This window comes from Staurois parvus, unplaced genomic scaffold (genome assembly GCF_062004578.1).
Source record: "Staurois parvus isolate SC_StPar_1 unplaced genomic scaffold, SC_StPar_1.0 ptg000401l, whole genome shotgun sequence".
Taxonomy (NCBI): Eukaryota; Metazoa; Chordata; class Amphibia; order Anura; family Ranidae; genus Staurois; species Staurois parvus.
This window is the reverse complement of record NW_028318197.1, coordinates 2,069,754-2,084,369: the sequence shown is the minus strand read 5'-3', so window position 1 is coordinate 2,084,369 and position 14,616 is coordinate 2,069,754. Positions and strand designations below refer to the sequence as shown.

General features: G+C 39.2%; 1 protein-coding gene across 1 annotated transcript in view; it reads left to right on the top strand.

Moving 5' to 3' along the window:
• Window positions 1-4,660, top strand: part of LOC149455269 (endothelin-3-like) — a 48,559-nt gene extending 43,899 nt beyond the window's left edge. The window contains exon 2 of the mRNA XM_089686493.1: window positions 4,327-4,660. Within this exon, the coding sequence (XP_089542619.1) occupies window positions 4,327-4,660 (334 nt within the window). The remainder of the gene's footprint in view (window positions 1-4,326) is intronic.
• The last annotated feature ends 9,956 nt before the right edge of the window (window positions 4,661-14,616 follow it).

The following is a 14,616-nucleotide window of genomic DNA, read 5'->3' as shown; positions in this document are numbered from 1 at the left end:
GATCCAGTGGTTTTGATATCTGACAGTTAGGTTCTTGGGCTATCCAAGTACCAGCAACGCACATAAAGCATCTCTGAACAGTAGCTGTTAAATGTAAAGTGTGCCACACCTGTAGCCATCAGACCTTATCAGACCTGACCCTCACAACTTACATGTGCCCTGTATCACTAGTACATTTTGGCCTAGTTATGCTAATTAAAACTGTCCTGTTACTGGCTACATTTTACACTGCTTTATCATCTGTGGTCTCTTAAATCCTTAACCACTTGCTGCCTGGCCTATAGTCAAATGACTGTTGACATTCTTCTGAAGACGTGCAGTTGCACAAAAGGCCTAAGGAGTCAACACGCTGTGATTTGGAACCACTGGAGCCATTCATTGGTCCAGCGGCTACTTATCTTACTGGTCAATGTACCTTTTGATTACTTTTTATCACTTTTTATTGTGAAACTTGCTGCTTTAATAAATTCATTTTCCTGGCAATATTACGCTATGAGCACCTTTTTTTTATGACTCCCACACGAAGCCTTTAAGTATGCAGAATCTGGGAAGTTCTTCAAAATCCAGAGAGGGATAATATTTCGGAATACCAACTTTTACTATAACAGACACCTGACTTTATTTTTAGTTGCTTGCATTCTCAACCTTTTGGAACATAAGTGTCCAGCTGAGTATGAGGTTTTACATTTTTCACATCTGCCAAAACTCAGGCAGGAGACAGGTCAGTCTCCATGGTTCCTTCCTGTCTAACACTGGGCTGACATTTCTACTTTGAAAGGGAGAGAATTCAAGTGATAAACAGCATACATATCCATCCACAAAAGATAAGGCTACACATCAGCTTATAAGTTTAGATCCCGTATGTTTCCTACCTACTGATATACAAAGCTGTCCACCACACTGCCCCGAACTACATCACTGACCTAATATCCAAGTACCGCCCAGCACGCACACTCCGCTCCTCACAAGACCTCCTTCTCTCTGGTTCCCTGGTCTCCTCCTCCCATGCACGCCTCCAGGACTTCTCCAGGGTGTCACCCATCCTCTGGAACTCCCTGCCCCAACCCATCAGATTATCACCTACCCTCCTCTCCTTTAGGCGCACCCTGAAAACCCATCTCTTCAGGGAAGCCTACCCCACCCCCTGCTAACTTGCCGACCTCCTCCACTCTTCCTACCACTCCCATCCCCCACAGCTATTTCCTCCTGTGCCACCATCCCCCCCCCCCCTCCTAGATTGTAAGCTCGAAAGAGCAGGGCCCTCAATCCCCTCATGTTTTGCATTGTATTGGTATTGTTCTGTCACATGTTCTGTCCCCCTCTGTAATGTACAGCACTGAGAGAACTATTGGCGCTTTATAAATACTGTGTAATAAATAATAATAATACCTTAAAAAGATCTTAGAGGGCCAATATGCCCGAAACTAAAATTTTATGCATGACCTGATTTCAATAAGTTTATTTATCCAACAGTATTTTTTTTTCTTGCTACTCTTAGAGGCAGCATTTATCACCGAATTCCCAGGTTTGGCTGTCTGCATTTGTCACTGAGGTGAGGAAGCAGGCTGAATGGAGCAGATTGAAAATTCCAGTGAAGAAATCTGATTGGTGTTCACATTACATATGAGAAATGGAATAATAATTCAACCTACCAGGGTCATCCCTTAAATAATATACCGATTTTAATAAATAAACCCCACTATGCCTGGAGAGAAAGATACAAAATACACAAAGCAAGGGTGGTTACCCCTAAATAAACCACTTCTAGGCCCAAAGGTTGAATATTGAGAACAGTTCTCGTCATTCCATTGTATCATAGTGGCATAGCAGATTTAGGGAAGGTTCAAGTAGAGACAACTAAGTATCTCACTTTCAATTTAATTGATGTAATTGATACACTATATGGACAAATGTTTTAAAAGTAAGCAGCTACAGTTTTTGTAGCTGCTGACTTTTTTTTTCAGCTGGAACTCCGCTATAAATAAAAGAGTTGCAAAAGAACAACAAATAAACACTCTGTATATCTATCAATGCCAAATAACAAATGCATTATAATTAGAGAACATTTTTTGTAAATGTTCCCTATTCTATCACATGTATTGTGTGGACAATAAGTATGGTGTAGCTAAGATAATTGAGTAAAACTGTCTGATAGAACTGGAATAGATTGTGAAGTATTAAGCCTAAAAGACTCCAACAATTTCCTCTAAAAACCTGAAAGCCTGAGTTAACTATTACATGTTCAGTGCAAATCACAATTCTAATGACAATATTCCTGTCTTCCATAGAATCTGGGTTCCATGGATCACACATGTGCCCACTGTTTTTGATCTCTCTAGTTAACAAAATACAATATCTTTATAGCACTTCAATTGGCAACCAGTAGACGCCTTTCTCTGTACCCTCTTCTCCATAGTGGCATAGTAATTCTGTCTGGCAGCACTAGGGTCATTGGTTTGAATCCCAACTATAACATAGTTTGCATGTTCTCCTTGTGCTTGTGTGGGTTTCCTCCCACACTCCAAAGACATGCTGGTAGGCAATTGTCTGCTGTCTAAATTGTAGTAGTAGTAGTATTGCATATGAATGTGAATTAGGGACCTTAGAATGTAGTTCCTTGAGTGCAAGAACTGATGAGAATGTATAATATACAGTATATGTGTAAAGAGCTGCATAAATTGTCAGCAATATAAAAATACCTATAAGAATAAAGCTATTATTTAGTTGCACTATTCATTAGTCCACTTCCCCTTCACTTACCCACCACCACCACCCCGCAACCATCACTTATTTCTTCTTTCTCATTCTTCACCCTCTTCATACTTCTCTTCATTCTCTTTCTCTTTTCATCTCCTCATCTTGGTCTACTTCGTCTTCCCCTCATTTACTCTTTAAATCCCATGTCCATTCGAGGCATCTTAAATATATTAATTGTAACTGTACATAAGGCATTGTTTTGAGATTCACATTTCCTTTACCATTTCACATCCATGTTATATGTTTCTCAGTGCTCACAAAAACTTCAATTTTTGCTCAAAATGTTATGACTTTGTACATGGTTTAAGACTTTATAATATAGTTTTGTGATGTTTATTATTTTTTAAATGAAGAATTGAGGAGTATTCAATTCTTAATTTCAGATATTCTCCCATCGTTTCAAACCTCTGGGTAACAGCAGCCTAAAATACGGGACAGACAGTCCTTGTGTAAGAGCCCAGAAAGCCTCTTTAATCTTGAACATTTCATGTTGCTGTGCGTGGTAATGCTGTTTGGGGACAGCAACTATAAATTCTGATACAAATCTCTTTCTTGGGAAAAGGTACTGTATACTCTGATCTGTGCTGAGATGACTGCTAGCCAGTCTAATATTGATCAGTCGTGCTGTATTCATCTTCCGTCTGGCATTCTAGGAATTGTGCTCTGGTATTGCCTATTCAGCTTATTTTGTGGCATGATGTTAAATACTGAATATGTAGGCTCACTGGTCTTTCTGAACATTAATTTGATTCCTTTTTTTTATACTTATCTTGCTGATGTGGACTTTTGACCCAATAAGAACAAATGGCAATTTAGAAGGAATTCAGCAAACCAATTTTATTGCATCTAGTCACTTTTCATGCCTCATTACCATGTTACATGTATTTCTACTATAACGCTAGTGTCAGTCTTGCTCTTTTGATTTTCTTTTTGCAACAAATGGTTCTGTTGCAGGAAACATGTTTTATTTGTCCTGACAAAGGACATATAAATATGCCATGCCCAAATGTATTTATTGTAGTTTTATTAAAGGGCTAGGTATTGCACAAGATTATAATTTATCACCATGCCTAAACTGCACCTCAGCAAAATGAGATCTTCTTGCCGGGAAAAGTGATTCCCCTACAGACTTTTATGAAGGCATCTTGTAGGCAGGTGCAGGTTGACCTCCTTACACAGGTGGTGCTGTTGAACCACCTTGCAGGTAGAGTGGAGGACAGGAGGAATACCCTGTCCTCTTAGGCTTCTGTACGTGTCATTGGTTGGACAGCTGTCCAATTGAACGCTGCCACCAGGGTGACCCCCCCCATGTCTAACTTTATAGGGGAATATTTCCGCTATCTGTTCCTCTGCATCTGCCATCCAGTCCCCCCCCCGCGCCGGGTGCTGCCAGTCCCAGTGCATTGCTCTCTGCAAGTTCTGCATAATAATCTGTGAGTGTTCAATTAAATAAATAAATAAATAGATCTATTGTGTTGCACCAATGTTCTCCAAATGTGAACTGAATTATAGACCTCACTGTTCTCCCTAGATATATTATTTCATCTGTCATATCACTTCTTCATCAAGTATAGGGTTTGTGCTTGCTCTCTTGCCTCAGCTCCCCGGAGGAAAGGTGAGCCACCAGATCAAGGAGGGTGGAAGAAAAGCAGGCAGGGGAGAGAAGGAATTGATGGCCATCTTTCTACAGTCTGGGGTTACCCAGCGCCCAAGATCCACATCTCCTGGGCCCCGGGGAACTACAATACCTGGATATGATCAAATGAGCTCCAGTTTCCACTTGGAACCAGACTCCAGGGGCTCACACAGGAGGGAGAAGCACTGTACATGTTATACATACAAGGACAAAGAATGTGTATACTACTGTCACCTGGACATCATATGGATCAATACGCCTGAGTGAATTAGTAGTGAGAGTTGTATTCTGAACGAGGTGTTAACAGCTGAAATCCATCAAGTTGATCTTCAGTGTCCATTGTAGGACCAAATGTGCAGTTAGACCAAACATAATACTATGTGAGTTCACACTGCTGGAGGTGAGCAGACATCTGGTGGTGGAATTATGCACTCTTATGTTTGAAGCACTTGGTGATCACAGGATGAAGGGAGCACCATAAAGAAGAGGACTTTTTTATTTCAATATGTTAAATTTTCTTTAACACATTGGATTTAGTTTGGGTTTGGTTTGTAGCACTGCACTGGTTTCACTGTATATAATCTGTGAGTGTTGCCACTAAGCTACTGCATAGTCTTTGTTACTGTTTGTTGGAATGTTTTGACAATACAAGTTCTGCAATTTCAACTGCTGTGTGTGCCTTGCCTTCCCTCAGGGGTGCCTACACCCGAGCCTCTACAGCCTACAATCTCCTGATACAGGAGACACCTGGTAGATATCTCCATGAAAGTCTATGGGGATTGACTGTGCAAGTACAGGCAGGGGACAGGAGATTTCTAAATATTTCTGTAGATCGTTCCCATCTGATCCAGGTTAAGTATGCATTTGAGACTTGGAGGGGAGATGACTTCTGCAGGGAAACAACAGATAACTGTGCATTCTCTGAATAGAATGTGTATATGTGATCTTTTGTCACATTTGAAGACTCATTGTTTTTATGGGAGTGTGATGGTTCTAAGCAGTTTTTTTTATATTGGAAAAACTACATTACATCTTGGGTGGTCTCTTTGATTGGATAGACAAAATATACATCTGAGCTAAGATCAAAAAGAGAAAAAAAGCAGCTGCTAACCACTGTGATACCAGGTGAAAAAACATAAAAAACAAAATAACAGTGCTAATATTAAACCTAAAAATTGATTAAAATCCTATAATTATGTCAGATCTTCATTTGTGCTGCGTGGTGCAGGTCAGGACTGAAAGTTCCAGAATGTTGTCACCAGAGCCAGAACTACAGGAATTTCTCCAGTGGGGACACCTGTTTCCATGAAAATGCTCAGTTTGATCCACTGTGGTGGAGCTCTATTCTGGTGCCATTTGGGTTCCATTACTTTCATCTTCTAATGGTCCGTCTGTTCTAGAACATCATCTATTACGGCTATTGGTCTGCTATGGTGAAGTTGTGCTAGCACAATCTTCGAGCTGAGCACTTTATGACCATTTATAACTTTATGGTTCACCTGGTCTAGAAAGAGGCCCTTACATCTATATGTGGAGGTGACTGAGTCTTTTTCACATTGTGGTGTACCATTGTAACATAGATCGCACTTGACACTTTATGTACACTGATTGTTTTTGGAGAAGAAGGGACTTTAATTGCAACATGAATTTGTAATTTATGTTTCACATAAAAATCCATTAAAATGTTATTATTTATTTGTTTCTTTCACCTTTTACTGATTGTATTCACTGTATGAAGATCACTTTATGAAAATTCACTGCTATATAATTATTGGATTTTTATCGATTTCTAGGTTTAATATTTTGTTTTTTATCTTTGATTGGATTCCCATATAAAATGGATGTGTATTAAAAAGACTAAATGGAGACTGAGAATCTACATTTTTAGAGCAAATGCTGTAAGGGACATCTGGAAATGGAAAAAAACTGCTTGAATAATCATCTTGAATTGCATCATGCACACTCTGCTAGTGGATTGACTTCTTGTAGAATGTAGATAACTAAAAAAATTTTTTTTTCAAAATTGTATCTTGTAGTCCTGACCATAATAAATAAAAAATATGTACAAAACCACCAAACATGTTCTTTAAAGACAAATTCCAAGTGTGGTATAGTTTTAAATAGTTATATTGGTCCAGCTTGGACACTGCTACACTAGTGATCACCACTTGCTTCAGGGTTCCAAGCTGAGTGGATGGCTTGATGCATTGTGGTAGCTCAGCACAGGCACCTTTCAGAGAATGTTTTGCATTTTCTAAATGAATGAAACACATCCTCTGATTGTATGAGGTGGGCAGCATGAGGTCACTGCCCTGCCTCGCCACCTTATCCAATCAGATTATGCCTTGCATTCATTTAGGAATTTAGGCACCTTTGCTGAGCAGCCAACCTTCTGTGTTCAGAATGCATCAGGCCAGCTGCTCCGCATGGGATCTGGAAGCATGCCCAAAGGTGTGTTCCCCAACAGTTTGAACTGGGACTTTAAGGGCAACCCAAAACAGACAATAGATAATAATTAAATAGATAGTTTATTCCAAAGATGTGAAAAGACATATGATTTAACATATAACATACATGTTAAGAACCTATATACAGCATAGCATATAAACTGTATGTATAACTTGCTAAGAGCTGAGACATAGTGTTGCGCCTTCTCCTACAACTCAGAAGACAGTGAAAGGTGAATGAACTTCAGCAGAAAACCCTATAGAGTTGGTCTGATAAAGTCCAAAGGCCTGTGACTATAGTATCACAATACTATAAATGTGCCATAACATCCTGGAACTGTCTCCAATACTCCTTGAGCAGACCTTCAAGCTCCTTATGGGGGCTATTAAGAATATTAAAAGGACTTCCTGTTCTATGATATATATACATATATATATATATATATATATATATATATATATATATATATATATATACTTGCGGTAAGGAGAGGCGAAATCTCCATTAGTGAATGCAAATATGCAGCACACTGGTTGGTTCTCTACAATAGATATGACATCAATAATGTGGATTCAATAAGGGTCCATGCAATTTAACTAAGGAGGTTAAATGCCACCTAATAGGTAGCCAAGAAAATGAATAAAAAACAAAAAACACTCCCTGCTATTAAAAATCTTGTGTAAGGGTCAATAGTGTACAGAAGTATAGAGCCAACGAGAAATTAGTAAATAGTTCAGGTTTACCTGAATTCCCCAATGCTTTTAAGCACATGAGCACCTCCAGTGCATGATAATGTGACATTCAGAAGATCTCACATAAGTTACATAGTGTGGAGTTTAAATATGGTGTCCAAACGCCGGCGTATGCAGTGCCAGCTAAGAACCATGCATGTGCAAGTTTGCCATCATGACAACCCAACAGGGCTCCTACACGCCGCGTAGCGCCGCCCCGCCGCGTGAGGAGTGGTATGACATCACGCACACGCTCCCCTCCAGCGCACTAATCCAGCGACTGGCATGCCAGTAGCAGGGCGTGGTGGGACTAACCCAAGTAGGGGGAATGGTGGGCCGGAGGCCCTACAATGACCCTCTACACCGCTGGATTAAACCTCCGGATTAAACCGGCCAGCCCTGTTGTGCCGGGTGGAGAGAAAAGACCACAGCCAAGGGAGGTGTCTACCCCCTCAACCATGTCAAGGCATGCATAGTGAGTAGAATAATCCCTGGATCACACCAACGTGCCATCTAGTGGGGAAAGTACAAAGCAATATGTATGATAAACCAGAATATATCCAAAACATACAGCTAAATCTCAGCAGACTAGATATAAGCAAAATAAACACAATTACACCAATATACGAACAATACTGGCAATCATGACCCCCCAAAAACAAGAATGGTCAATGGGATCTGGAAGCAAGTGGAGATCACTGGAGTAACAGTGCGTACTTCAGTGATTTACAGCTTCCAGGGGCTTTGACCAGGTATGGAATATACATAGTTACAGGACAAATCTAACGATGAAGAAATATACCATGCCTGGAATTTGTCCTTAACAGCCCTTTTTCCAATGTAGTGCTACTCCCGTAGGAGCCACAGGAATACTGTCCAGGTCCTCAGCAGTTACTTAGCCCCACAGCTAGACACATAGGCTCATTCACACAATTCTCCAATAATCAGTCTAGAGGTGTTGTTTTTGTTTTTTATTTATGAAGAATTGGGATAGGGATGAAGGAGATGAGTGTGATACTCCAGAAAATAGGAACTATGTACACTGAGGACTTTGTCTAATCTTCAGGGCAAGCTATGTCAGAATCTGTGCTTGAATCAAACAGTGGACTTCAGCTTTAAGGCAGTAGTAACAAAGTAGTAGTAGTAGTAGTAGTAGTAATTTACTTAGAGCCCAGAGCAGTGTCCCTTTAAAAGCAGGCCAGCTGGACAAAGCTCTTCAGAACATCAGCCGGTGTTCCTGTTGCAGTCTCCTTTAAGGATGTCTGTACTCACATGGCCCAAGAGCAGCTAGATACCAGACTAGATCTTCAGTAGACAGTCCCCCAGTCAATATAGTAGAACTTAGGTCGCAGCATTCGGGCCCTTAGGTCACCCACCTGAGACTTCATGGCAGTGTGCCCTCTCCCAAGCTTGGACAATCCTATGCAGCAAAGACCCAGAGCTCTGTGTTCTCACTGAATATATACAGTTACCCAGCATGCCATCAGAGCCAGTCTCTCTGGGATAGGCTGAGGCTGTATCAATATTCATGCTGCCATCTGCATAACTTCACATCTAGCATCCAGTAACATCTAAAGTTTCCTGGATACAGCGGAAGCTAGCCAGACTAGCCGCAGCTGAGCACACACAGTAAACCTAACTACAGTAAATGATCACAGCTCACCAAGTACAGTGAGCTAACTATGCTGTTTCCTAACAAATATTTACAGCCACTCTGACTATATTGTGAGAACTGAATGTACCTATCAACACTAGACACTAATTTCATCAATCTAACCCTAGCACCTACCTCAGAGGGTGCTACACCAATATGACTTAATAAAATAAAGGTTGCTTATGTTTATTTATTGTTCCCTTCCAATCTGTTGGCTGTTCAGGTTTTTACATTTGTTTTTCTACTCTTTTTAATATGTAAATGGTGTTTTTCTCTGTATTTAAAAAAAAAAAAAAAGGGAAGAACTGTAACTAGACTGGTGGTATCTTCAAGTCTGAAGAGTATGTGACAACTATTATCATGTATCTAAAGCCAAAACTGTTGCAGAGAGGTTAGAACCCACTCAGATTTGTATTGTTGCCTTTGCCTCTACTGGGAAGATTTACTCTATTTGTTCTATTTGAATTGACAGTAACAAAAAGTAAATTCGTCCATAAATGGTTCGAATCCTGGCTGGTTCAGCATGGACTGGCTGAGATTTGAACTATCTACAGACAGGCTGATTGCACCCCGCTGGAAGAACACAATAGCTCAGCAGGAAGGATTTGAGCAATTTTCTTTCCTGCAACCCATGACTGCAGGAAAGAAAATCTCATCATCTATAGCTGGCCTAAGAGAATATCCAACATTTTGAGATGTATTCATAACAGTAATAGATGAGACATTTTACAATGGTAGCACTGGTTTTGGTGAAAACTGTCTAGGATGGAATATCCCTCACTTTTTAATCATTCCATGCACTATCTATAAATTAAAAAAGGTTTGGCTTTAGATATAGTAAAAATAGATTTGTGTTTTGGCCCCTCTCTGTGACCTGATAAATTCTGTTTAATACAGAACAAATGCATCTGTGTTTTTATCCAGTTGCCACCCTGTAAACAGGGGCTTAAAGCTCTGAACATCAAAGCCAAGTGTCATACATCCCAAACATTAGGAGACTCCTTCTACCTTACAGAACATTGGAGGCACCACGAAGGGAGGAGATGGGGAAACATTGGAAGAGGCTTGTCATTATCCAACCACTACAGGTATGACATGTAATGTAAAGAAGCATTTAAAATGCAGCTAAAGTTGCATTTAAAGTGCTGCTAAAGTTGGCCTTTAAATTATATGTTATATCATTTCCTTCCATTGTTTTCTACATCAGAAACTATCATAAAGGAAGGAAACAGTGATATTCACCTCTGCCCTTATTATGGACCCTTTATCGTAGGTATCTACACTTCATCGTGAAAGTATGCTATGAAAAGGAAAAAACTTCCTGTCTCCCTGTTGCTGTGACTCATATTGTTCAACATACGGTAAGAGAAAGAAAGGAGATTGGGTTTTATCTGACATCTTATCGATTGAAAAGGAATAGTATACACAGCTGCAGAAATGCACTTCTTTCTTTCATTAGCATAGATTAAAGCAGTCTTGGAAGCTGTGTCACGCAACCGCATGTGAAAAATGATGACAGTATCATTAGTAAATTGCACTTAACAAATGCAGCACAATTTCCTAACTAATTACAAGTCTGGTGCTTCTGACACATCAAGATTAAAATCCCAGTTGGTAGGCAAATAAAGAGCATGTAAGTCGCAAATAAAGTAAACAATAAAGACAATACAGACGTACTTATGGAGATGTAGGTTGTTGTGCATCTGTGACAGTATGTTACTATTTTCCAGAGATTTCATGCTCAATGTCTGTGCACTTATTTGTAAAATTTGGTATAAGACTAAATATGTCTTTATGAAAAGTGAAATAAAATGAGTGACAATAAAGGAAAAACTTTATTATGGACTTAAAGTAAAACTCCAATAAAAAAAAACCAAGATAAAAATAAGTCTTTTTGTTGCAGTATTTAATGTTAATATAGAGATTTCCCCCACAGTACTTTTTTTGCCAGTAGATGTCTTCAGTCTGATGACCAGCATTATTCAACCCACTTCTCTGGGCCAAGATCATCCTGGACCCTCCCCAGTGTGTAAAGACAGGCAATTATATATTGGTAATATAGTGTATGTTTTATAGGATAAGCGTACTATTATTAAAATAACGTTTGGTCAAACATCCTAGTCCTTATGACCTATAGTATGCAATCTCCTTTCCCTTACTACTTAGTCAACTGAGTCGGACTACAATGGGCTGCTCCAAATTTCACAAACTATAGAAGCTGAAAAGGAGTGTTGTAAAAAGATAAACTCACCCAAATAAAATACTAAATACAAAACCTTGCCCTCTTTGAAAGCCATCCCCTTTATGTAGCTTTCTTTAATATATAAACAAAACACAACCTGTGGGCAGACCAGGTACAGTAAAGTCAGGAGAAGCATGGTTGTGGTTCAGGCTGGAGCCATTAACAGGTTAAGAAGAGAGGGAGCGGGCAGAGGTGTAGTACAGGTACAGGCCTAGGTTGGCACAGGCAATTAGAGTGCTAGGCTACTTCTAAATACATATATTTGTAAATTTACAACCTTTAAAAAAGTTTTAACCTCAGACTGTAGTCATAAACACATTAATAACTCAGCGGCACTTCATCCCAGTGAATCTAAAGTTTCTGTCAAACAATGAAAGCCACCAGGCAATATTACATGCAATATATATATATATATATATAGTTGTGTTCAAAATAATAGCATTGTGTTGAAAAAAGTGAATAAAGCTCAAAATCCTTCTAATAGCTTTTATTTCCATACACACAAATGCATTGGGAACACTACACATTCTATTCCAAATCAAAACATGAAGAGAAATATATCAAATTTGTGTTGTTCCTCTAAAAAAAAATGAAGAAAAGAAAAAATATTAGACTGTTCAAATAAATAGCAGTGTTTGTATTCTTCTTTACAAACTCAAACATTCACTATATAAACTGAAAAATGTTTGAAGATTTTGCTTTCCTTTGATCACTTAATTAATATTTAGTTGTATAAGCACTGTTTCTGAGAACTGCTGTACATCTGTGTTGCATGGAGTCAACCAACTTCTGGCACCTGTGAACAGGTATTCCAGGCCAGGATGATTGGACTACATTCCACAGTCTTTCTCTATTTCTTGGTTTTGCCTCAGAAACTGCATTTTTGATGTCACCCCACACGTTTTCTATTGGATTAACCACTTCCCGACCGGCCGTTGTATATAAACGGCCGGACGGTGGCACTGCAGGGTCGGGTGGCCGTCTATAAATGGCCTCCCCGCACCCTGCTTGTGCGCGCTCCCTGGGAGCACGCAGCACCGCGATCCGGTGCCTGCTGTGTCCTCCGGACACAGTGAAACACCGATCGTCGGACGGGACCTCTCTACGAGGTCCCGATCATGTGATCACTGATTGGCCAATTACTATGTGTGAAATCTGTGAATGATCACAGAGGTCAAATGGTACAAGGCTATTCACAAAAGCCTTGTACCATGTGACAAGCTGTGACCAATCACAGCTCACTCAGTTCTTCTCAATGAGTGCAAGAATGCACACAGAGTGAAAGAGAAATGATTGCTTTTACATCCTATATGGGTGTAAAAGCAATCAGTGTAAAAAAAAAAAAATCTTCATCACCCCTCACAAGTAGTACAGTGTCACCATGGTGACACTGTACTGCTAGGGTGACAGTATGTAAAAAAATAAATAAAAATAAAAAATAATAATATAAAAAAAAAAAATAAAAATGAAAAAAAATGTTTAAAAATTATAATTTTTGCTTATAAACTAATTTGGATTTTTTTTTTTTACTAAAAAGATAACGGAATAAATTTTGGCTAAGATTTATGATGAAATATTATTTATTTGCAAAATTTTATAAAAAAAACACTTTTTTTCAAAATTTTTGGACATTTCATTTACATAGCAAAAAAAATACAAATCCCAGTGGTGAATAAATACCACCAAAATAAAGCTTTATCTATCTCAAAAAAATGGTAAAAAAATCATTTGGGTACAGTGTTGCATGACCGCGCAATTGTCATTCAAAGTGTGATAGCGCTACAAGCTGAAAATTGCCCTGGTCAGGAAGGGGGTAAAAGTGTCCGGTCTGGAAGTGGTTAAGATCCGGGGATTGGGCTGGCCACTCCATAACGTCAATCTTGTTGGTCTGGAACCAAAATGTTGCACGTTTACTGGTGTGTTTGGGGTCGTTGTCTTGTTGGAACACCCATTTCAAGGGCAATTTCTCTTCACCATAAGACAGCATGACCTCTTCAAGTATTCTGATGTATTCAAACTGATCCATGATCCCTGGTATGCGATAAATAGGCCCAACATCGTAGTATGAGAAACATCCCCATATCATGATTCTTGCGCAACCATGCTTCACTGTCTTCACAGTGTACTGTGGCTTGAATTCAGTGTTTGGAGGACGTCTGACAAACTGTCTCCGGCCACTAGACCCAAAAAGAACAATCTTACTTTCATCAGTCCACAAAATGTTGCGCCATTTCTCTTTAGGCCAGTCAATGTGCTCTTTGGCAAATTGTAACCTCTTCAGCACATGTCTTTTTTTCAGCGGGGGCTTCTTGCAGATAGCTTGGCTTCACATAGGCGTCTTCTAATTGTAACAGTACTCACAGGTAACTGTAGACCTTCTTTGATCTTCCTGGAGCTGATTGTTGGCTGAGTCCTTGCCACTTTGGCTATTCTTCTATCCATTTGAATGGTAGTTTTTTGTTTTCTTCCACGTCTTTCAGGTTTTGGTTGCCATTTAAAGCATTTGCGATCATTTTAGCTGAGCAGCCTATCATTTTCTGCACTTCTTTATATGTTTTCCCCTCTCCAATCAACTTTTTAATCAAGGTACGCTGTTCTTCTGAACAATGTCTGGAATGACCCATTTTCCTCAGAAATTCAGAGAGAAATGCACTGTAACCATCATGTACAACATTTGCTGCCTTCCTTCCTTAAATCAGGGCAATAATTGCCACCTGTTTTTCAAAGAATGAATGAGCTCACTAATAGAACTCCACACTGCTTATTATTTTGAACATGCCCCTTTCAATTAGTGATTCAATTACACAGAATCAGCAGCATGCATGTCATGACTGTTGGATTTCTATTACTCTATTACACCTGCTAGTAAATTATTTGCCATGTAGAAATATCATTTCTACCAAAAACAGTGATTGATCAGGTTATTGATGTCTGACTGCTATTATTTTGAACACAATTATATATATATATATATATATATATATATATATGTATATATATATATATATATATATATATATATATATATATATATATAGTGATGGTTTATATAAGTGTCATGGTTGGGCTCCTACTACTGAGCAATTCTTTTCTCTCAGTGCTCAGATGCTGCTTAGCTGTTAGTTAATTACCAGCCACTCTTCTCCAC